This window comes from Piliocolobus tephrosceles, chromosome 8 (assembly GCF_002776525.5).
Source record: "Piliocolobus tephrosceles isolate RC106 chromosome 8, ASM277652v3, whole genome shotgun sequence".
Lineage (NCBI taxonomy): Eukaryota > Metazoa > Chordata > Mammalia > Primates > Cercopithecidae > Piliocolobus > Piliocolobus tephrosceles.
In genome coordinates, this window is record NC_045441.1 from 126,684,903 (window position 1) to 126,707,308 (window position 22,406).

The window sequence follows — 22,406 nt, forward strand, 5'->3', positions numbered from 1 at the left end:
GACACTTGGGAGTATGTTGTATTATTTTGTCTATTTTTACTCTGAAACCTTCCCATATGAATATTTATTTTTTAAAAAAATGTTGCTAATTCCTCAAGAATGCTGAATGAAGTAAACGCTCCTGGTTCAGTGCTGTGATGCACTCTATGATCTGGCCCTTACCCATGTCTTTAGGAACACCTGCGATCACTCTCGCTTTTCACCTACATTTAAACCACATGAAACTACTTATAGTTGCCACAAAGCACTAAAATTCCTCCTGCTTTTGTAAATGTTCCTTTTTCCAGAATGTCAAGTTCCATTCTTCTTCTCCTGGTAAAATTCAGTCAGTCACATCACGCATTGCCAACTGCATGCCGCAGGCTCCCTGTTGTGGACTGGCCACCCACAACGAAGTGATGGATACCCACCATTTGCTGCCCCGGCTGCCTCTCCAGCCTTTCCTGCCCTCTTTTCTGCTCTGTGAGGCTGACCTATTTGGACTGCATCAGTGGCTCCCATGTCTTCTGGTTTCCGATTAGACTTCTCCATAAAGACCCACCAGCAGAAGATCTAGAGGTCAAGGTGCAGAGGGAAGTCGCTGTACTTATGTCCCCGGCTTGCTCCCTGCCAGGTAAGCACAGGTTGGTTGCTTCCTCTTTGCAAATATCACTCCTATCAGGCAACCCTTTCCAAGTAGTTCTCTTTCTGGTACTGGTGATTGTTTCTTTTCATCTTCAGCTCAAGAATTGGTTTCTCATAAACCTAGTGCACGATTTGTGAAAGAGCCCTCCATTTAACTCTCCACTAATTACCCAGTTTTGGTATTGTGCCTGTATAATTAGTGTAATATTCTAATTATTACACTAAATATACGAATTAGTATAATAAAAATTATACTAATTATACAATTGTTAGGGGGGAAAAAAACACCCAAACCAGAAAAGACTACAAAAAGAGCAAGACACAGATACAGTCTGAGAAAACACAGAAGAAACAGTTGAAGTACATTTCAGAGAGAGTGCACACGTGCAATGGCTTGGTGGTAAAAAAGAAACAAGGGAGGGTTGATGCTGTGCTTCACTTGTCAGCTGCTTGAGCTAGAAAGCAAAGATGAGGGCAGGAAAGGCTAAAGAACCAGACAGAACCTCGACTTTACAGGTCAAGTAAGGACAGAGATTTTGATCCTAAGGTCAATTGGGAAATACTGAACATTCCCCTTGGCCTTCCAGGCCTAGGTAAGGGATCGTCACCTCGCAGACAATCCCTGAGAGCCTTCTACCACACAGTCAGAACTAGGTGGCTCTAGCATATGATAACCACTCAATAAATGTTCACTGGATCAGTGAAAAAAGAACAAGTAAACCACGAATGGACAGCTTAGAGAGTTTTTTCCATCATATACGGGCATGATTTTGTCATCTCCAAGAATTCTTTCCTGCATATATCCTTCCTGAACTTAATCCTATTTGCTCTTGGCTTGTATCTTCACTTGCAATAAACATAAAAAGCTCTGGAGAAAAGGAGCTACACGTGTGTTACAACGTTGGAAAGTAAGTCAACCCCAGTCCAATCTTTTCTACCATGACAACTATTTTATTCTAGAAATGAGTTAACAAGGGCCATCACAAAATCAGGTGATGAAAATTCTTGCCATAAGCACAATAGATTTTTCTGTTAAACTTCACTAATTCAAGGTGGTTAAGGCAGAGTATTTGGAATTCATAGGATGAGTAAAAAAGATGACTGCTTTGATTTGTTTAGAATAAGAAACGCAACCTTCTTTCTTTCATGCATAAGGTACAGCACAAATCATGTGCCAACCAAAGGTGACAAACAGAAGTTTTGTTTTCATTTGCATTACAAACTCAGTATGGCCCGATTTACACAAGAAGAAATGATAAGCATAATTTTAACTGGTCCCCACATCATTTAATGATAAGCAGGAATGCATGACTAAAACCTGCTTGAAAATATACTTACACTATAAATTTCCTTCCTTAATGCAAGCAAACAAAATTAAAATACAAGGTGATCTCAATATTGTGGCAACTGGGTATTCACTAGTATCACAACAATGATGTCTTTGTATATTCAGATATTTTGTGGTAATGGAGATGTTCATTTCATTCATAAGTAAGATGGATAGCCACAAGTTGCTACCGTTTCTTTTTTCCCTAAACACAAAAAGTCCTCAGTTAATCAAAAAAGTATAAAATGCTATGGCTTCTGTGCCAATGCTGGGATGTTTCTATGATGTAATTTTCTTTTTTTTCTTCTTCTTCTTTTTGAGATGGAGTTTCACTCGCCACCCAGGCTGGAGTGCAATGGCACAATTTCAGCTCACTGCAACCTTTGCCTCCTGGGTTCAAGCAATTCTCCTGCATCAGCCTCCCAAGTAGCTGGAATTGCAGGCAGCACATCACACTCAGCTAATTTTTGTTTTTTAGTAGAGGCAGGTTTCACCATGTTGGTCAGGCTTGTCTGGAATTCTTGACCTCAGCTGATCCAACCACCTCGGCCTCCCTAAGTGCTGGGATTACAGGCGTGAGCCACCACACCCAGCCTGGTGTAATGTTTTTAATTAGCATAAAAAGTTTTCATTCTGGTAGAAAATTATTCAGGAAAAATAAGAAGTGATACTCATTTATTCTTGAGGTTCAAACAAATATGTATCAGTTTCCTTAGTGACAGAAATGATGATTTTTTTTTCTTGTTTTTCCTAAGCAACTCTATAATTCATAAAATTTGTAACTTGATAAAGCAGGAGGAAAAAGTTAACTAAAGTCCTGTGAATTGAATAAACTCTGTGACTAAAATACATTTCATTTTAATAAAATGGTTGTTTTGCTCACCAAAGAGGCCATGGTAAATCCAATGACTTCAATATAACCATCATCATGACGCTGAGGTTCGAAATCGTGGTGATCTCCTGGGTTTCCCCAGGGCATTGTGCCAGCACAATATCTGCAAGAGAAGATGAAAGACAGAAGTAAATAGGTCCCATCCTTCTCATGACTATCATGAGGTGGTAGTTTGTAGTTACACCCAATGTTTATTAAACATAAAAACAGGTTTCCATTCTTGGTACACACCTTCCAATAGAAAAGAAAATGCACTTCTTATCATCTACAAAATACCAAGCTGTGAAAATGGGCCATAATTTTACAACAAAAGTATTCCTTGGTATCCAACTTTCTCTTCGTTCATTATTTATGTTTCTCACTACGATTCTTGTATGTCTGTTTTCTATGATATATCATGAATTGTCTATAGGTGGTTTCAGAATTTGGTCTTAAAGAAAGATGCCAGTAGAAAAGAGACAGGGAAATGAAGTGGGAAGCATTTGTCATTAATACATGAGCAAAATAAGAGGTACTCACAGGAGAAGGGAAAGGTAACTATGGAAGACAGAGTGAAGAAGAGATGAAATACAGATAAGAGATTAGAAAGAGAAGGGAAAACAAAAGAAATTGAAGAAATAGAGGAAGGAGAATACAGATGGGAAAGAGGGAGAAGCAAGAAAAGAGAGAAAAGAGGAAGGACAAGGGAAAGAATAATGAAGCAAAGTAATAAATAATGCTTTCTGAGAATCAAGGCCTTCCACTTCAATTAAGCTGCAAATATTTCTGGAGTAAAATTGTAACTGACTATATTGAGCACTGCCAAGAATAATCAGGGGACTATGATGTCTTTTCCTAGCCACAGATTTACATACAACTCTCATTTCAATTAAATTCAGTCTAAATACAACGTATTTGCAGATTTTGTGTCTGAGTTGTTTGGCAGGCAAATAAATGGTTACAGATCCATCCCTTCCAAAATCTTGGCTTCAGGGCCTAGAACACAATTTATGCCACTGAGATGATATGTTTATTTTGAGTCTAGTTATCTTAAATATCCCTTCTCCTGAGGTGCATTAATAGCACCAAGGAGAGTTGACATCCTGGCTAGAAAAATATATTCTAACTGATCCTATTTTTCAAAGCAATCATCTGGCAACAATTTTGAATGAATTCCACACTCGAGTCAGACTGGATGGTTTAACAGTTTTTAGGAAACTGAGAACAAAAAATAAAAAAGTATTTCAATTCTCTCATTCTTAGAGGGGGAGAGGAGGGGAAGAACGGTAATTTAGAAATACATTAAGATGTTCCAGTCAAGAGGGGTGCCTGGGTTTCTTAAAGATGGGTAAGTACAGACAATGTATGCCACATGATGCACAAAACCACCAACCACAAAGAACACTGAATAAACCAAATCAGAGAATGAATTATCAGACCTAGAAATGTTTAATTATCCATTTAGATAACTGATCTTCATTGTTTACCTCTGATAACCTCAAGTCAGAGTTCATGTCAAACCAAGGAAACAATACAAACAGAGCTTACCTGGGTATATTTAAAAATACTATACACTGGAACTTCAGTTCCTGAATCTTTGGGGTGAGATCTGTTCCATCACACTGAAACAATCAAAACAGAAAAGGGGTTTTGAAGTAGTCACAAGTCTAAAAAATTATCAGAGATAACTAGTTTGACAATAGTACACACCATGGTCTCTTTCTCCTTGCCCTATCTCTGCTTAAGTGAATGCCAGTCACAATGATTAAAAATATATTCTGGATGTAGCTTCACTGGACCAGGGTACAGAGCTTGGTTTTGTTTGCACTTAAGGTAAGAACAAAACCTCCATTTGATTAAAATGATTTTTTCTCTGGTCTCACAATCAAAGGAAATACTATCATTCCTATCAATGGATGATTATTAGTTATCTAGACTGATGGTGTCAATATTAAAAGATTTATGAATATGTAAAAGAATAAAAAGAAAAAAGCCTCAAGTTAAAGCAGTAGTGTTCATCACCATCATTATCTGATTCAAACAAGTCATAAATATAACGATTTATTTTCTCTGTTTTTGGAGACAATTTTTATTTTGAAAATGTCAAATATTTTGAAGACTTTTTTAAAAATCTATGTACCGCAAACTTTTGAAAAGGTATCTATTATACACTAGTATGATCTTCATTCGGGGTTTGTTCTTACAAATTTAATCTTGTACAGACTTGCCTAGGCTGAAGGGCAATGGTGCGATCTTGGCCCACTGCAACCTCCGCCTCCCAGGTTCAAGCGACTCTCCTGCCTCAGCCTCCCCAGCAGCTGGAATTACAGGTGCCCGCCACCACGCCCAGCTAATTTTTTGTATTTTTTAGTAGAGACAGGATTTCACTGTGTTAGCCAGTCTGGTCTCGAACTCCTGACCTCAGTTGATCCGCCCATCTTGGCCTCCCAAAGTGCTGGGATTACAGGCGTGAGCCACCGCGCCTGGCCATTCAGACTTAGAATCTTAGAAGTCTAAGATTCACTGTCTTCCTGGAGTTTAGACCTGAGAATCAAGAGTCTCAGGTCAGCTTGGCCTCAACGACCCTCGAACATGGCTTCCGTGATCAGCTGGTGCTTTATCCTTTGATAAATCAAGGGAAAGTCTTTCCTGTTCCTTTCTCATTTCCCACTGGTGACAAAGGTCAAAAGAGAATAACTCTAGCCATGACTATCGACTTTCCGATGTCAAAGGTGTAAAGCCTGCTCTCATATTTGCTTTTGTCATACTCTTATCACAGAATTTCCCCATTACCTTCTCATTTGGAGAGAGGAGCAAAGCATCCCCTAGCTCCCTGCAAATTTTGAAAGAGTTCTTTAGGATCAGCTTCATTCTAAGTATAATGATTTTGCTAGTGGTCAAGTTGTCTCCAGCACCTGTGTTTTTTTTCCCAATTGATCCCAATACAGCCTAATTTTCATGAGTATTCTCAAAGAACTGTTTCCAAGAAATCTTAGAATTTTAAATAAACAAACTATTTTCAAACATAACTTAGTAATCAAATTCTAGATATTAAAGGTGTTTTCCTAGTACTCTAAATTACTAAGCAAACATCTTCCAACTTACTTAAGAACTTGAAATGAGTTTATAAATGACTATGCCAATGAATAAAAAAGTAGACACTGCAAATGTCAAAGTTGCATGTTGTAAGCAACTAAAACTTAAAACCTAGGATGTGATACATTAATAGTGTACAAAGCATTATGGTTGCATTGCAGAAAGATTATAATAAATATTATTGTGTTTAGAACAGAATTCATTTTTTAACTTTCTACTTTTTCCTTCTGGGAAACATGTTAGTGATTCTGGGAACTCATCAAATCATATGAAAATGTCTGCTTTACACCATATACTGCTTTACAGAGTTTATATATATATATAGATCTTATTGCAATAAACTGTACTACTCCTTTAGAATAGCATTTTTCAACTTTTTCCCAATTTCAAATACACACAAAGGGACACATTTGCATGCAAAATATGTTCCTTTGTACAAGCTCATATATTGATAACAAGAAGAAAATATGGAAAATGGAATAAATAATGCTACACGTAGGTTTTTACTGTCGTTTTGTGTTTTCTCAGTCCAGTATTCACATACATGTGTTGTATCTCTATGAGACATTATTAGCTATTGCATTAGAAACACTGACTTCACCTTCACAAAGAAAAGATAGTCTGTTGTTGGGTAGACATCTAATCACTCTTGCTAACCTTCCATCCTTTTCATCTCACACTCAAGAAAACATAGAATGATGTCATTGTAAAGTACCCTTGTATCCCTCTATGTCACAGCACAATGGTCAAAAACCATTGCTTCAAAGACATGTCTTTTTACACCTATTTGACAGATGAAGGAAGCAGACTCCTCTGAAAATCATTAAATGATTTCCCCAAAGTCATATACCTCGCAAAGGTAGACCTAGCTAAATCCCAAATATTCACACCTAGTTCTAACGCTTTTTTTCCTCCTGATAAGAGAAGATATAATTGATATAAACATTCCACCTTTAACATTACATGTATAGGCTGATTTCACATCTTTCCTAGTTATTTGCTGCCATTTTGGCCTCTCTGCAAGCATGTTTTAGACTCTACTATAAAGTCACCCATGCATGAGACATGTGTCATCAAGGAGCCTGAGATGTGAGAGAGAAAACTCTCTAGCAGTTAGGAACTGTGCAGAGTTTGATATCAATACGGTGACTTGTACAGTACACTGCCATTCCATATGGCCACCGCCCAGCAATCACTGGGTCTGCTGGCAGGTACCGCGGATGTGCCTGTAAATGTAAAACACACTGGAGAGGGCAGTAAAGTTTAATTTTGGCTAGGCTGCAGGCAGCTGAAGAAACAGTTTAATACAAGGTGGCTGCTACTTAAATTTAATAGCCACGATTTTATCAAAATAATAATCCTCATAGTTCAATGGGCCATATTTCAGTCTCAAGAGTCTCCATTACCAAAAGATGCTTGCTTTTTACTTTTATCGTATGAGAACTGAAACAACTGAAAGGGATATCAAGGGTTGTTAATAGCAGCGGTAAAGGCCTTTGTCTCTTGTTATAACTAGTTTAAGAGATTCATGTCTTATACATGCTTTACTGGTGATTACACATTTTAATTTTTATATTTTCATGATCCTTATATTTCTTCATATTCTCCTTAGTTTAAGATGATATATTTCTCTATTTCCATGTATATATTTTGTTCTGTTCTCTCTTGTCAAAATTATTCTTTTTTTTTTTTTTTTTAGACAGAGTGTCACTCTGTTGCTCAGGCTGGAGTGCAGTGGTGTGGTCTTGGCTCACTGCAACCTCTGCCTCCCAGGTTCAAGTGATTCTCCTGCCTCAGCCTCCAGAGTAGCTGGGACTACAGGCACACACCACCATGCCCAGCTAATTTTTTGTATTTTAGTAGAGATGGGGTTTCACCATTTTGCCCAGGCTGGTCTCAAACTCTTGAGCTCAGGCAATCCAGCTGCCTCAGCCTCCCAAAGTACTAGGATTACAGGCGTGAGCCACCGCACCCAGCCCATCAAAATTATTCTTATTCTTTACCTATGACATGATAAATTCAAGCATTGTTATATTCTCACCCCTTCTTTTCCATCTATGTATTTTTTTCTCTTTCTCATTCTGTCATTTACTTACACAACTATGTGCAATAAAGTCATGTTCGTTCCTTCTTTTAACTGGGTTACTATAAGGAAACATTAATATCTTTCTTAATACCTAATTTTATTCTATTTTTGAATGTGTCACCTAGAGAAAGATAAATTTCTCTCTCCCTTGCCCCCAAGCAGTATATTTCCACAACCTGATATACAGACTCAGGAAGAAACAGCACACACACACAAAAATCCATCCAGTGGTGAGGAACCTTGACCAGGTGGGAGAGTGAGTCACCACAAAATAATGAAATCAACACTTCGTTCTAAAACGGAGACTCCTCAGATTATCCTGGAATAAAGATACTTGTTTGGAGAGAATTGATTTATGCTTTAAGACCCAGCTAACATCATTTTTTATTTTTTTTGATAAAGGTCTTCCTGACCCCACCATAGCCAGAATTATCACTTCTCCCTTTGTGCCACAACCATATTGTACACATTGTTGAATAACAATTTTATTGTTCTGAAGTGACTTATGTGACCTTCTTCACAACTGAACTGTGAGTTTCTTCAGGAGTGAAACTAGTCTTTTCATTTATCTTCATCCCCAGCAACTAAGACAGTGCCTGACACATAATAAGTGTAGGTTGAATGAACTACACAAAACGATCTCCAAAGTTCTATGTAGTCCAGTGATTAAATGTATAAACTAAGTATTTGGGAGTTTACTTTTTGTGGCATTCATGTCATATCCAAATGAAATAAATCAACATATTCAATACTTACAACAACTTTAACATGTTTGGACAGATCTCTAGAACTTCTCTGTAGGAAGTCAGAAAAAGCTGCCTATACCACAGGGAAATAAAGAAGAAGAAATTCGTAATTACATGGTTACACCAAATCCCTGCTTCCATATCCTAGATTCCAAGGATTCCAAAGTATGCAAAAAGTTTAAAAATGTTCTCTTTCTGCAGAATCCAAAGTAAAGCAGTGCAGTAGTTGTCAAGTTGAAATTTTTCTTTGTTTCCAAACTACAATTTATAGTTCCACTATAAAATTTAAGAGCACAGAATGAGAGTGAAAAAGTAGACAATTTGAGGGTCATTGGAAGGTTTGTTTTGACAACCTATTCTGACCACTTTCCTTGTCCATTAAGTGCTGATACAGTCTTTCTACTAAGATTTTCCTTATTTGCTCTGAGTGTCACAGGGCTTGACTTCCATAAACTACATATGCAGCTTCCAAACGCCTTTTAGTTAAACTCCTCCTATCCAGTGGCATAAATTTAAACTGTACTGATATTTTGGATGCCTTTTTTTTTCATTCTCTGTTGACTTCTATGAACGTGCCTGAGAAACAAAAGAAGGAAAAAGAAGGCACCCTCTTTAATCACACATATGCATCCCTGAAAAACACCCCATATTCTGCCAGTTTCTAATCCAAACGTCAATGTGTGCACCCTGGTGAACACTACATTCTTACCTAAGATTCTTCAGACATCCTCAGTCTACACAATTCCCCCATTTCTTACATTGGCTTTGATGTTTGTTTCTCACATTCCTCTTTGAATAGCATCCTCTCTTGTTCAACATGAAGCCTCAGGGCTTGCTTACAAGCTCAAAGATGAGGAACACCAACTTTCTTTCTGACACCTAACTTAAATACACCTCACCTTCATTCTTAAGCCCAGACATTAAACAGTAACCATATACAGACATATATAAATGAAATGTATATATGATTATTTCTAATGTAGTTTGCAACTTTATTACAGAGTGAATTGGCACTAAGTAATATGTAGTAATTATAAAAAAAAAAAAGTATACCTACCCCTGCATAGAACATTTTATTTCGAAAACGACTGTTGAATTTCTCTGGATTTGCTTCTGTGAAAGAGGAAAGGTAGTTTTGTTATGGAGACCTCATTAAAGGTAGCGACTTAGATTAGCACTCCTACTTCCTCCCCGACTCCCTCCTATCCTACAGATCCAATAGATCCCATGGTTTGGTTATCATCTTTCCCCTAGTTCCAGGCCAGTTAGTACAGTGGCCCAGTGCTACAGGGACAGTAATCCAGGACTATAAATGTGCAGCTACAAACTGGCATCACTGACATTAACTGGGAACTTGTTAGAAATGCAAATGATTAGGTGCTAGCCAGACTGACTGAGTCAGAATGACTGAGTGTGGAGTCTATACATCTGTGGAGGGGCTTAACTAGCTCTCCAGGTGATTCTCAAGCACATTAAAGACGGAGGCACTCTAGATGCTTTGTAAAAATTGGAGGGTTCACAGGGATACTGGGCTGGGATAACAGGAAAAGGTGGAAGGAGGTGGAAAAGTGATTATTTACTTTGACTTTCATAGGGCATGACTTACATAAGCTATGTATGCAGCTTCCAAATGTAATTAAACATGTTTTTAAATTTGGCTTGTGTTTGGAATAAACATGGGAATTAATGCCAGTTTAATTATTCCTTCTAAAAGAAATACAATATATGTAGTTATGCTGAGAAGTGTCCATTTGATGGGCTATACTTATATCTGTGCTAAAAGTTTTTTCCACAGTTAAATTTTTAAAAATTCTCCTTTAATGAGATTTATATGAATTACCCATTTTTATGTAGATATATTGGCATAATTCTCAACTTAAAAGTACTATATTTTCTTGACTAATACCTCATAGATTCTACTATCCAAGCTATTTTTTCACAACAGCCTTCATGAGCCTTTGCTTTACCCTTCAGGTATTTTATGGCAAATGATCCATGAAGTCGCAGACAGTGCCTGTGTTGGAAAACAGTTTAAAGTCTCACTATGAGTTTTCTTGGTTTGAGAACAGCCACTCACTATCTACTAACAAAATAAGTAAGCTTGCCACAATTAAAAATGTGGTCTTGCTTATCCTGTTTTTTCTTCTATAGCTCAGCTTAAGATTTCTTGACTAACTAGTTAAAAATATGGGGAAAATACCAATGAACAGAAACAGTTTTTAAAAAAAGACTATTCACTGAATTATATACCTCACAGACAAATAATTTTTTAATTTAATGTTAAAAAAGCAGATTAACAGCTACTGGAAAGTCCATACGTCTGGTCTAAGTTTATCAGCAAAATCTGGTTCCAATATCTTATAGATATTTATTTTTTTTACCACCTCTATCTCACCTGCATGAATATTGTACCTATTAATTCCAATCAACATCAATTCTCCCTTAGCAGCCCTTCAGTGGCTGATTTTCCGCAAAGACTCTGATTTACGTGCAGGGGAAATGTTTACAATTCCATTTCATACTGCATCAAAATACAATACGCCTTAGCAATAACTATACAAAGATTAATGCATGACATCTTTTAACTGTTTTATAATCACATGCATATAAATATATATGTTCACACACACAACAATTTGCATATTCCACTCTAAAATAGTCCTACAGCTTAAAATAAAAGAGAAAAACACTTTCCCCAAAAGAATTTTCTTCTAAGCCTGGTATTTCCATGTAAGGGTCTCTCCCTGCTCCCTTCTCACTCTGATGCATAGAAACTTCATCATAGTACAAGGAAGTGAATCATTAGAAAAACTTCCAGATTAGTTAGACTAAAGATGAGACTCACTTGAGCCCACTGAGCTCACTGAATGAGCTCATTGTTGGCCACTTATTCATTTAGACCTCTTTTCATGTCTATTTTTGGAAATCCATGTATTAGTGATAATTGTGTTACTTTACAGGTATTATTAAGAAGTTTGGGGTATTTTATTAAGAAACCTAGGATCCGGATTCTGCTAAAGAATATGGGACAAAAAAATGGGGTAAGAAATAAAGAATAAAATCCCCCATTTACTTCCCAAATTAACTCTCCTTAAATATAGGAAGGGCATCAGGTCATAAATGTTGGCCCTAAGGTAGGTCCCTCTGAATATCTGATATCCAAGAACTGTCTAAGGCAGGGTGGGGGAAAGTGGTAGTGTTTCTGACTCAGGATATTTGAGGTTCTGTTATCAATCATCCGTCTAGCTGTGATTTTCTAGCCAATCAGAGAGGAATACCAAACTATGGCTTTCTCTTCAAACAGTATTGTTCTTGCTTGGCACAGAATTTGACCTTTACAGAGCCTGTCCTCTCAAAATCTTCTGAAATCAGGAAGGTCAAAGTCTACTAACATTTCTGGATCCAGTAAGAGATTTTAAAGATCTGTTTCTTATATTTTATACTCTAGTGGTTTTTAATACTGTAGCATCTCTATTGACTTCTAGTGCCTAAGTGCATGATCAGAATTTTCATGTTATTATCAGAATCTGAAAATCTGAATTCTGGCTTTTAGTGCTCTGTTATTTCAAATTCCAAAGTATGCAAAAACTCTAAACACCACTTCCTTTCTTACATAACCTGGAGGGGAAAAAAGTAAAGTACTTCTCATTTATGACTTTATCTCACAAGTCTCTTGATAATCTACATCCTAGCATGGTTCTGGTTATATATAGTCAGAAGGCACTAGATACAGATATAGATACAGGCATAGACGTGGATACATAGTATAGCTATATTAATAAGAGAGTTTAAGAGAGGGAATGAGACAGAAAGCAAGAGAGAGAGATCAATTGGGACTACAAAACATAAGTCAAAACCCCAAACTTTCTCAGTTCTAAATGGCATAAGAAAATGTTGATGAAATATTTAACAGCATGTCATTATTTTTTCTTCTCTTTCAAAAATTGTGTTCCCCTAATCTTGACTCCATCTCTTTTGGTACCCGAAATCACTACATGGTCTCATTCACACCTCTGTATCACTCAGTGGGGATGCCTAGTACCTTCCTAATTAATCCCATCACCATTACATCCTATTCTTTCAACCTAAACTACCTAGAGCTCCTCTATTGTTCTAAGATGCCTGTTTCTTTTATACAAACAGAGGGGACTTTTTGTTTTTGCTACCATGTTTCAATGGCTCTGGTTATGTAGTGTTGCACTTTAATAGTGTTTTGTGAAGCTAAAGAATATCCTAGTGACTTCAGTAATAGTCTCTATCACTTCTTAGTATTTTACTCACTTCAAAACTTCCAGTAGAACATAAAGATTAACAATTCTGAGACCTGGAACACACATCTAGTCCTGCCTTTTGCTGCCTTTGAGACCCTGAACAACTAGGTCTCAGGGTTCCATCTGTCTGAACAACTAGATCTCAGGGTTTCATCTGTCTGAACAACTAGGTCTCAGGGTTCCATCTGTCTGAACAACTAGGTCTCAGGGTTCCATTTGTGAGAAGCTCCTGTCCTGTCTAGCTCCCAGAGTCATCCTGAAGGTTAAAATGAAACAACACTGAAGCCCACTGTAAACGCGTAAGTGATATACAAACAAAAGGGAACATGCAAAACACCTGCTAGAAACTTCCTCCCTGGGAGATGGAAATGGGACGTTGTCCTCACCTCTGGATTCATGGAACTCCAGTGTGACATGAGCATCAAATCCAAGGCTGAAGTAGTTATTGAAAACATTCAGAGGGAGCTGTAATGATAAACAAAGACAGAGGCAAAATTGTGTGTGGCCAGGCAGAAAGAGAAGAATAAAACATAAAGTCGGACCCCTATCTCTGAAGAAGTCCCCAAAAGACAGATCAGCCACAACTCGAAGTGGAGGGTGCTCATGTAGAAAGACAGGAAATTATTGGATTAATTCATTAGTGAAAGCTTAAATCAAGTAATTTTCTCAAGAATCATAAATAGTACAAGAAATAAGAGCTACAAATACAAATTATTTAATAAGAACCATTCTTATAGATGCTGTAACAACAGGAACTTGTTAAGCTGAGGGATATATATTTGCAATAGTTACAAAGAAGAATTCACTAAGCAAACCTAGAAAGTAAATTCAATTGTAAAGATAATGTCTAACCAACTTAATCAGTGGATACACTTTTTTCAAGAATTTATATTCGGCAAACCAATACTGTAATGTAAAATGAATATTTAACTTGTTTACCCATCACCTATGTTATCTTTCTCTCTCTCTGTCTCTATATATATACACACACATACACACACACACACACACACACAAATGCACGCTTTTTTCTTTTTTACATAAGTCATATAAAAAATAGGGCAATGTGGCCGGGCGCGGTGGCTCATGCCTGTAATCCCAGCACTCTGGGAGGCCGATGCGGGCAGATCACGAGGTCAGGAGATCGAAACCATCCTGGCTAACACAGTGAAACCCCGTTTCTACTGAAAAATACAAAAAAAAATTAGCCAGGTGTAGTGGCGGGCACCTGTAGTCCCAGCTACTAGGGAGGCTGAGGCAGGAGAATGGTGGGAACCCGGGAGGCGGAGCTTGCAGTGAGCCAAGATCATGCCACTGCACTCCAGCATTCCAGCCTCGGTGACACAGCAAGACTCTGTCTCAAAAAAAAAATAAAATAAAATAGGGCAATATGACTCATTCGGTTATTGCTGGCCTAGAGAGAAAATCAACAACAAAAATACATATTAGTATTATTCAAGTTCTCATTTAATCTATCAACCCTTATATCTTTATTATGGCCATGAAATCTGAAAACACAGCCACACAGATGCACATGTAAGCTTTAACTTTCCTTCCTAGAGTCCTTTGGGTCTCTGGCTGTTATCAGTGCAAGTTGAATGAAGAGAACTCTACAGCCTCAAATCCTGCATTAAATCTGCAAAACTAATGTGATTTTAAGCTTCAGTTCAATGTTAGAACAATTAAGAAAGCATGTGGAAAATGCGAGAATGGGAATGGCTGGTTCTCCCACTTTTCCTTCTGCAACTCAAGTGAAAGGTAAATATTAAAGTAAATAAAGATGAGAAATGTTTCCAGCTAATTATCCGGTTTGTGTCCCAAATTGAACTGTACCTGTCTTCTCTGAGAGATAAGAGTTTTAACCCTCAAGATTTCAAAAGTATGTTTTTTACAGTATTTCATATGCCCCTTGATCAGCAAGATTTTCTGTTTCACTACAAGGAGAACTTTCTTTCATTAAGAGAAAAGTGAAATAAGAGAGAAAGCAAGAGAGAGATAAATGCAGAAAAAAGAAAATTGGATTGGCTTGGTCTCTAATGAAAGTAAGGAATGACCCCACATGGAAGCTCTTGATTCAGAGCCTATGTAATGAATGATTCAGAGTCCAAGTGAACCCTCAGAAATGGTCTCAACTAAATGAAGGACCAGGAGAGAAACTAAACACATAGAACAATGCCAAAATCATGTCTCACTCTTCAGGCTTCTTATTTGAGAATATCCAGTTCCTGCACTTAAACAAAATACCAGTTCTTAGTAATGACAGCATGGGTTGGTGATCCTGCCAAAAGCATAGACATGTTCCTCTCCTCTACCATTTATGTTCTTTTGGCCACAATTCTAACCCACGTCTTAACATCTACTGATAGCTAAGGAGAACATCTGGTCACCATCACCTAAATCATATCCCACTTTAGTCTGTTTTTAAGTTATTTATATTTTCCAGGATAAAAACCCTTTAATTATCTGGATTGATTTGGATTGGTGTTCCCTGGCTACACCAAGAAATCTTTCCATTTCTTAAGCTGTTGGAAAGAGAATTAAATATGGATTTCTATTGCACATCTAACCATTCCAAGTTTAGTAGGAAAAGAAACGTAAAATATCCATATGGTACTCTTCTTTATATTTCAGCTGTTTTCTATCCAATTTCTATAAGTCAAACACATTATAAAAAAGCATCACATCTCAAGATGATACTTGTTGTTTAAACAACATTGTGACATTATAAACTTGAATTCAGCTGAGCAATCATGATATCTACTAGAAATCTACCAGAATTTCAGGATCTTAGTTTAGGTGAAAAAACCATAAAGACAGAGTAAAACATGTTTTAATCTCATTTAGCCAAGTAAGAAACCTGAACATCTATTAAATTATAATATATGTAATTAAATTGATCAGGATCAGGATGCTAATAAATAGGTGTTGGTTTGATCTAAATCTAAAATGATATAGGGTTTAATCTATTACAAGCCTGAAACATCCATGAAATCTTAGCCTCAATAAATGGCATGGTTCACTATAACTGGGATACTATTTAAAGTCCAGATGCCTGGGCCTTAACTTGCATTTACTTAATCAGAATCTCTGGGGACTGGGCCTTGTAATCTGCATTTTAACAAACACACCTGGAGATTCTGACACATACAGAGTTTGAAACTTCAATCACAGAAGGAAAGTGGAAAGTAATATGAGGGAAGTGGCTACTCAGCAGCCTCCCAAATTTATCTGAAATTGAGGCCATAACTTAGAACCGAAGGATCAACTGAAGGCTCACAGTACTAATCACAACTATTAATATATTCCTTGGTTGGCTTTTGGTTGAAATAAAAGCTCAATCACTAAAAGAAAACATGAAGTCTGGACATAAAGATGGCAACAGTAGACACTGGGGACCACTAGAGTGGGGAGGGAAGGAGAGGTGCAAGGACTGAAAACCTGTTGGTTACTATGCTCACTATCTGGGTGATGGGATCAATCATATCCCAAACCTCAGCATCATATAACATGTCCATGAAACAAACTTGCACACATGCAGCTTGAATCTAAAATAAAAGTCATTTTTTTTAAATAACATGAAGTCAAAACATTTATTGAGGTATCTTCAAGTCCCACCAAAGTGATAAAATGGGCATAGTTAATACTTCCTCAACATACGATATATTTTATATCAGGCCTGAAATCTCAGGAGGTTGTATTTCTACTGAAAGAACAAGTGCCCATTGCTTCCAAATTAACATATTTCTTCATCTTCTCATAAGTTATTTGCTACTAACATGAATGATTAAGACAGAATCCATGCCTTTCCAGTGCAGAGGCTGAAGACAGAGGAGAGCTCCCTCAGCTTTGGAAGCAGGTATGGAATCTAGGTCTTTAGAGGTCATTGGGGCAGAATCATTGGGTGGTACTACTATACCCATAGCCCTAGTAGCCATCAACTCAAACACTATCACATTATCCCATAGGAATTCACCAGCACATGACTCTCCAGCCAGGAATTTATTTAGTGTAGCTCAGGCAGATGCTCCAGGGTTCCTTTCTGAAGAACAAAAAACTCTCTAACCTTACATACGCCATCTTCAAGTTCCTCTGGAGGCAAGTCGGGGTTTCTTTCCACATGGAGGTTCCAGCGATCTAGCTGTACAATTGTCCCATCTTCCACTTGGCACAGGATCTTAGAAACAGGCTCATCAGTGTAGCCCTGAGGAATCGGAGAACACATCCATTGCTGTCCAGAGTGGAGAACAGCAAAGCCAATGCTATTTTATGCAAGGAAGAGCCAAGCCGCTATATTCTGTTTATTTTGTAATTAGCAAGGTTTGAAGAGCAAATTTTTCACCTTGAGGTAAATTTGAGACAATACTGTAAGATACATAGAAACACTAGCTCTGGCTGGTTTGAGCTGAGGAACATTTTTTGTCAACACCAAGAACCAATAGTCACCGGTACACATCAAGGGTCATACTGGAGGCTGGATGGCTACTTTTATCAGAGTAAAAAACAGGACTCCCCGTGGCTCTCACCAGAGGAATTTGGGGGAAACACCAAACAGATGTGTTTGGAGAGGCAAGGAAAGGATCAAGGAGGGATGGGATTGACAATGTTTGTCTATTAACATTCCCTCTCAATCACCTCTCCCTGACCTCCTTGGAGGCCACCATTCTTCCCAAGACCTTAGGCAAGTCTCACTGAGGAATGGCCCTGTTAGGGAGCTACTTAATCCTTGAAGATCCATTACTGACAGCAAGATAGACTGTCCTCAATATTCAAGGCACTGATTTGGAATATTCAAGGCATTGATTTGGAAGGGAGAAGTTAACACTGATAATAATCTTAGTTGCTCCATGTAAATACATTTTTTATTTCTACACTGCCTACTTTAAAAAAAGACCTGTGGAAGATTAATCTGCCCAAAGGTCAACTAACATCTGCTAAACATCTGAATATAATATTCACAAAGCCCAGCCCAGGTAATGCTCTCCTATGAGCAGATAAAAAGTTGGTGGGGGTCAGGCACAGTGACCCATGCCTGTAATCCCAGCACTTTGGAAGGCCGAGACTGGTGGATCATGAGGTCAGGAGTTCGAGACCAGCCTGGCCAACATGGTGAAACCCTGTCTCTACTAAACATACAAAAAAAAAAAAAAAGTGCTGCACAGGGTGGTGGGCACCTGTAATCCCAGCTACTCAGAAGGCTGAGGCAGGAGAATTGCTTGAACCTGGGAGGCAGAGGTTGCAGTGAGCCGAGATTCACCACTGCACTTTAGCCTGGCGACAGAATGAGACTCTGTCTCAAAAAAAAAAAAAAGTTGGTGGGGCTGTATATGTGTATGTATATGTATATATACACAGCATATGTATATATATTGTGCCTTCCTACTATCTTAGTACTATAAAATACATAAGTAAATAAATGGCTGTTTAGCAACTGCAGAACAATTTCCCCCAAGCTTGCCTGCAGTTGGCTTCATTGTGGAAAGGACAGGTAAGTACCTATACAGCCAAAGCTCTGATGGCACTAATCAAAAAAAAAAAAAAAATGCTCAAAAAAAAAGTCATAACTCTCCCAAGTCAGGCGTGTAAAGTTGAACCAGATTTGCTATCATAGCTGGGGCTGAGAGTCTGGATTAACTGAAGTCTGTGTGATCCTTTTACACACAGACTTGAGGCCAAACTTACGAACTATCTTTTAGTGGATACCTCAAAAAGCCGCAGGCCTATGTACTAACCACTATTATTTCTCTCATACTAAGCTTTCCTTTCCCTTCTAGCTGATTATAAGTTTAAACTGAAGAAGCTACCAGACCAAATAAGGGCTCAAGGGCACTTTTATTCCGAACTCTAACTTATGCCTTGGACAACAGCAGCAGTTACCACCCCCCCCCCCCCCCCCCCCCCCCGCCCCGCTTCCATTAGAACATCAGTGGATCTGGAATTCGGTTTGTTGTTTGATGATATGGGCAGTCCCCGAGAGCAGTTCTTACCCCTCCCCAGTTGAGAGTTCTAGCCAGGTCATTCCCAGTCCCCAGCGGAAGGACCCCCACGGGAGGCTGAGGGCTCAGCTGCAGTTCATCCAGGATAGAAAGGATCCAGCCCACCTACAGGCACATCGGGGGCCAGAAGAGATATAAGAAAGATAAATAAGTTACAAAGAAAACTGTGAGAAACAGAGGCTTCCAAGAGCTAACCAGAATGATTTTATTTTTCTTTAAAACATGTATGTTTTAATTCAGTGAGTAGGGAACAGAAAGGTCGCTTATCGCTGGCAGTTTCAAAATGGTTAAAAGAAAAAGGACCATTTTGCACATGCTCTATCATACAAGCAAAACTAAAACCATTCATGTGTGTGTTTAACTAGAAACATGTTTGTAAATTTCTCCGAGTTTAAGACTTTGGTAGTATAACAGGGCACAGGAGGGAATGTAAAACTCAGGATCAGACTGAATTTCAATTCTGACTCATGCTGGCTGCATAACCTTGACTAAATTATTTAACCTCACTGAGACTCATTTACTTGATTTTCAAAATGGGGATAATAATACGTACCTCACACGATTGTTTACTAATTAAACTAAAATGTACATAGAGCACTTAACATGGTGCATGGCCCATGTAAGTACTTATTAAATGGTTGCCCTCTATAGTATCATCTTGGAAATTGATAGTGCTTTCCTAAATATCCCTCTATTTTCCTTAATGAAACATTATGAAAACATAATTATGGACAGACCTAGTATCTATTATAAGTTTAGGCAGGAAATTGATACTTATAAACTAGAATCATATACCTGTTTAATCTTTTTCTAAGATAAATAATACTTTGGGTTTAGTCTTATAACTAATTAGAAAAATTGACCAAAACTTGGAACTGGCAAAAAGGAGCTTGAATGTCCTTATAATGTCATACTAAAATAGTGTTTCACAGACCTATCTAAGAATTGTGTAACTGTAGGTTAACATAGATTTCTGTCCTATAGAGACACAAATGTCAAGAAGAGATGATTGCTTTAAAGTTTATAGTTTTATTCTCTCATAGGACTTTGATCAGTTTTGCATCAAATTTAAAAAAATTATTTCAATATGAAATACATAATTCTTTTTCTCTAGTTCTGATAAATCAGCTTTACTATCTTGCAGGTTCCCTCATTAAAGAGCTAAGCAAATTTTTTGACATGTATTCATTCTATATTTGTATGAGTCATGCTTCTTGAAAATACTAGATCATTCGTTTATTGAACACTACTTCATATACAACTCATAATGAAGCAATCAAAATAAAGAGATAAATGAGCTAGACTGTGACAGATAAGGTAGAAAGATTGCTCTCAAGAAGTTCACAGTAACACAAAGATGGACGTACTGATGCCTCTCTTTTTTTTTTTTTTTTTTTGTGAGACGGAGTCTCGATCTGTCACCCAGGCTGGAGTGCAGTGGCATGATCTCAGCTCACTGCAAGCTCCGCCTCCTGGGTTCACACCATTCTCCTGCCTCAGCCTTCCGTGTAGCTGGAACTACAGGCACCCGCCACCATGCCTGGCTAATTTTTTGTATTTTTAGTAGAGATGGCGTTTCACCATGTTAGACAGGATGGTCTCAATCTCCTGACCTCATGATCCACCCGCCTCAGCCTCCCAAAGTGCTGGGATTACAGGCATGAGCCACTGCACCAGGCCCATACTGATGCCTTTCTATGTGCCATGCCTGAGTCCTTTAATGAATTATTTTATTAAACTTTAAAACATTCTCTGTAAAATAGATACTAATGTAATTTTCATTTCCATCTTATAGATAAGGAAACAGAGAACTGGAAGGGTAAGTGACCTCCTTAGTATCACATGGCTTACATGACAGAAATGGCATTCAAAAATAGGAATGCCTAACGCCAGTGGCCAACCCCTTAACTGCTAAGGTGTAGGGAGCCTTTAAATAAAGAACTCAACCCCCTTCTGGATACGGACAGACACTCCTGGAAGCAGTGGCATGTGATTTTTAGAACCTGTGGAGATGAAGAAACCTTACACATTGCTTAATCAAATTCGGTGAACTTGAAGATTGATAAACTGAGGTGCAAAAAAACCAGGTAATTTTCTCAAGACTAAATGATTAGAAGTGTCAGAGTCATGGTAACATTGGTTCTCCTGACTTCCATCTAAAATTCTTTCTCCTCCACAAAGATGACTTCCCAGGGTATAAAACTTGCTCATCTACCAATTATGTCTAAAATTGTGTTTATCTTCTAAAAAGGCAGACCACACAGTTCACCCCATGTGGTAACTAAAAATCCAGACCTATAAATGTCAAAAAGTCTATCCATTTCCCTAAACTGGGAAACTTGCTCCGAGACAGACCCTTAGATTCTGACCCAGAGCTTCTTTTGTCTCTTCTTTTACACGCAATACCAACAAAGCTTGCTACTGAAGTCCAAACAAAAATGCCTGATGCTAAATTAGTTCTGATGTTTGTACTTGACATTGTTTCTGCACTGCTAAAAGCACAAATTAAACACAGTAAAAGTAGACAGTTCTAATAAACTCCAAGAAGGGGTCTTAAAGGCCATAGAAAGGACATAAACACTCAGAAAAAGCCCACCATCTGGGATCACCAACTGCAGAAACAGTAGCCCTGAATAGAGCCAGACTCACAGACCCACAAGAGAACTTAGTAGAAATCTAATTCACCACTCCTTCCAATTAAGGAAGAAGAAGGCATTCTCTTTAAAGCTTCTCTAAGAGACGATCATTCAACCTCTCCTTTATGATTTGTACTTACAAGTCAGCCCATTTTCTTTGAGGCAGATTTAAATTAGACATTTTTCTTATGCTCGCTTGAAATATGTCTCTCTATTCTGGGTAAAGAAAATGCTATGAGTTTACACTTTCAATATCCCATTTCACTCAGACATAACAATGATAGAAAAGAAAAAAGGAAAAAAAAAAGACACAGCTTCAAAGGGCCAGAAATAAATACAAAGTGGCAGAGCTGGGGTAAAAGCTTGCATCAGCTTGGCTCCTGGTCTTGCAAACAACAGAGGAAGCCAGGATGTTGCCTTTTGGAGAAACAAAAGTGCCTCCCCTACCAACAGCAAGCTGTCCTGGAGCGAGGCTCCCTCAGCAGGAGGAAGAAAGGAGGGCAGAACGTGAAAACCAGTCTAAGGTCATGGCCCACAGAAAGGTGAGACCTGCTAGGGCTGAAAGAAGCCCAGAAAGCCTCACTCTGGTAAGTGCTCGACCTGACTTCCCACAAGCCCAATGACATACACCTGTCATCTCCCTAGGCTAGAGTCATAAGAATCTATAGAAAAACCCAGCTGTCATCTGAAAGTCCTGAAAACAATTCAATATTACTAGAAACCAAAGTGATTCAGAGATAGAAAAGTAAAATCAAA

At 38.1% G+C, this 22,406-nt stretch overlaps 1 protein-coding gene across 1 annotated transcript in view; it reads right to left on the reverse strand.

Moving 5' to 3' along the window:
* DGKI (diacylglycerol kinase iota) overlaps positions 1 to 22,406 on the reverse strand; it is a 455,866-nt gene that overhangs the window by 174,241 nt on the left and 259,219 nt on the right. The window contains 7 exon segments of the mRNA XM_026456362.1: positions 2,835 to 2,946; positions 4,371 to 4,444; positions 8,761 to 8,823; positions 9,808 to 9,863; positions 13,408 to 13,486; positions 17,085 to 17,222; positions 19,006 to 19,119. Of these exon segments, the coding sequence (XP_026312147.1) occupies positions 2,835 to 2,946; positions 4,371 to 4,444; positions 8,761 to 8,823; positions 9,808 to 9,863; positions 13,408 to 13,486; positions 17,085 to 17,222; positions 19,006 to 19,119 (636 nt within the window).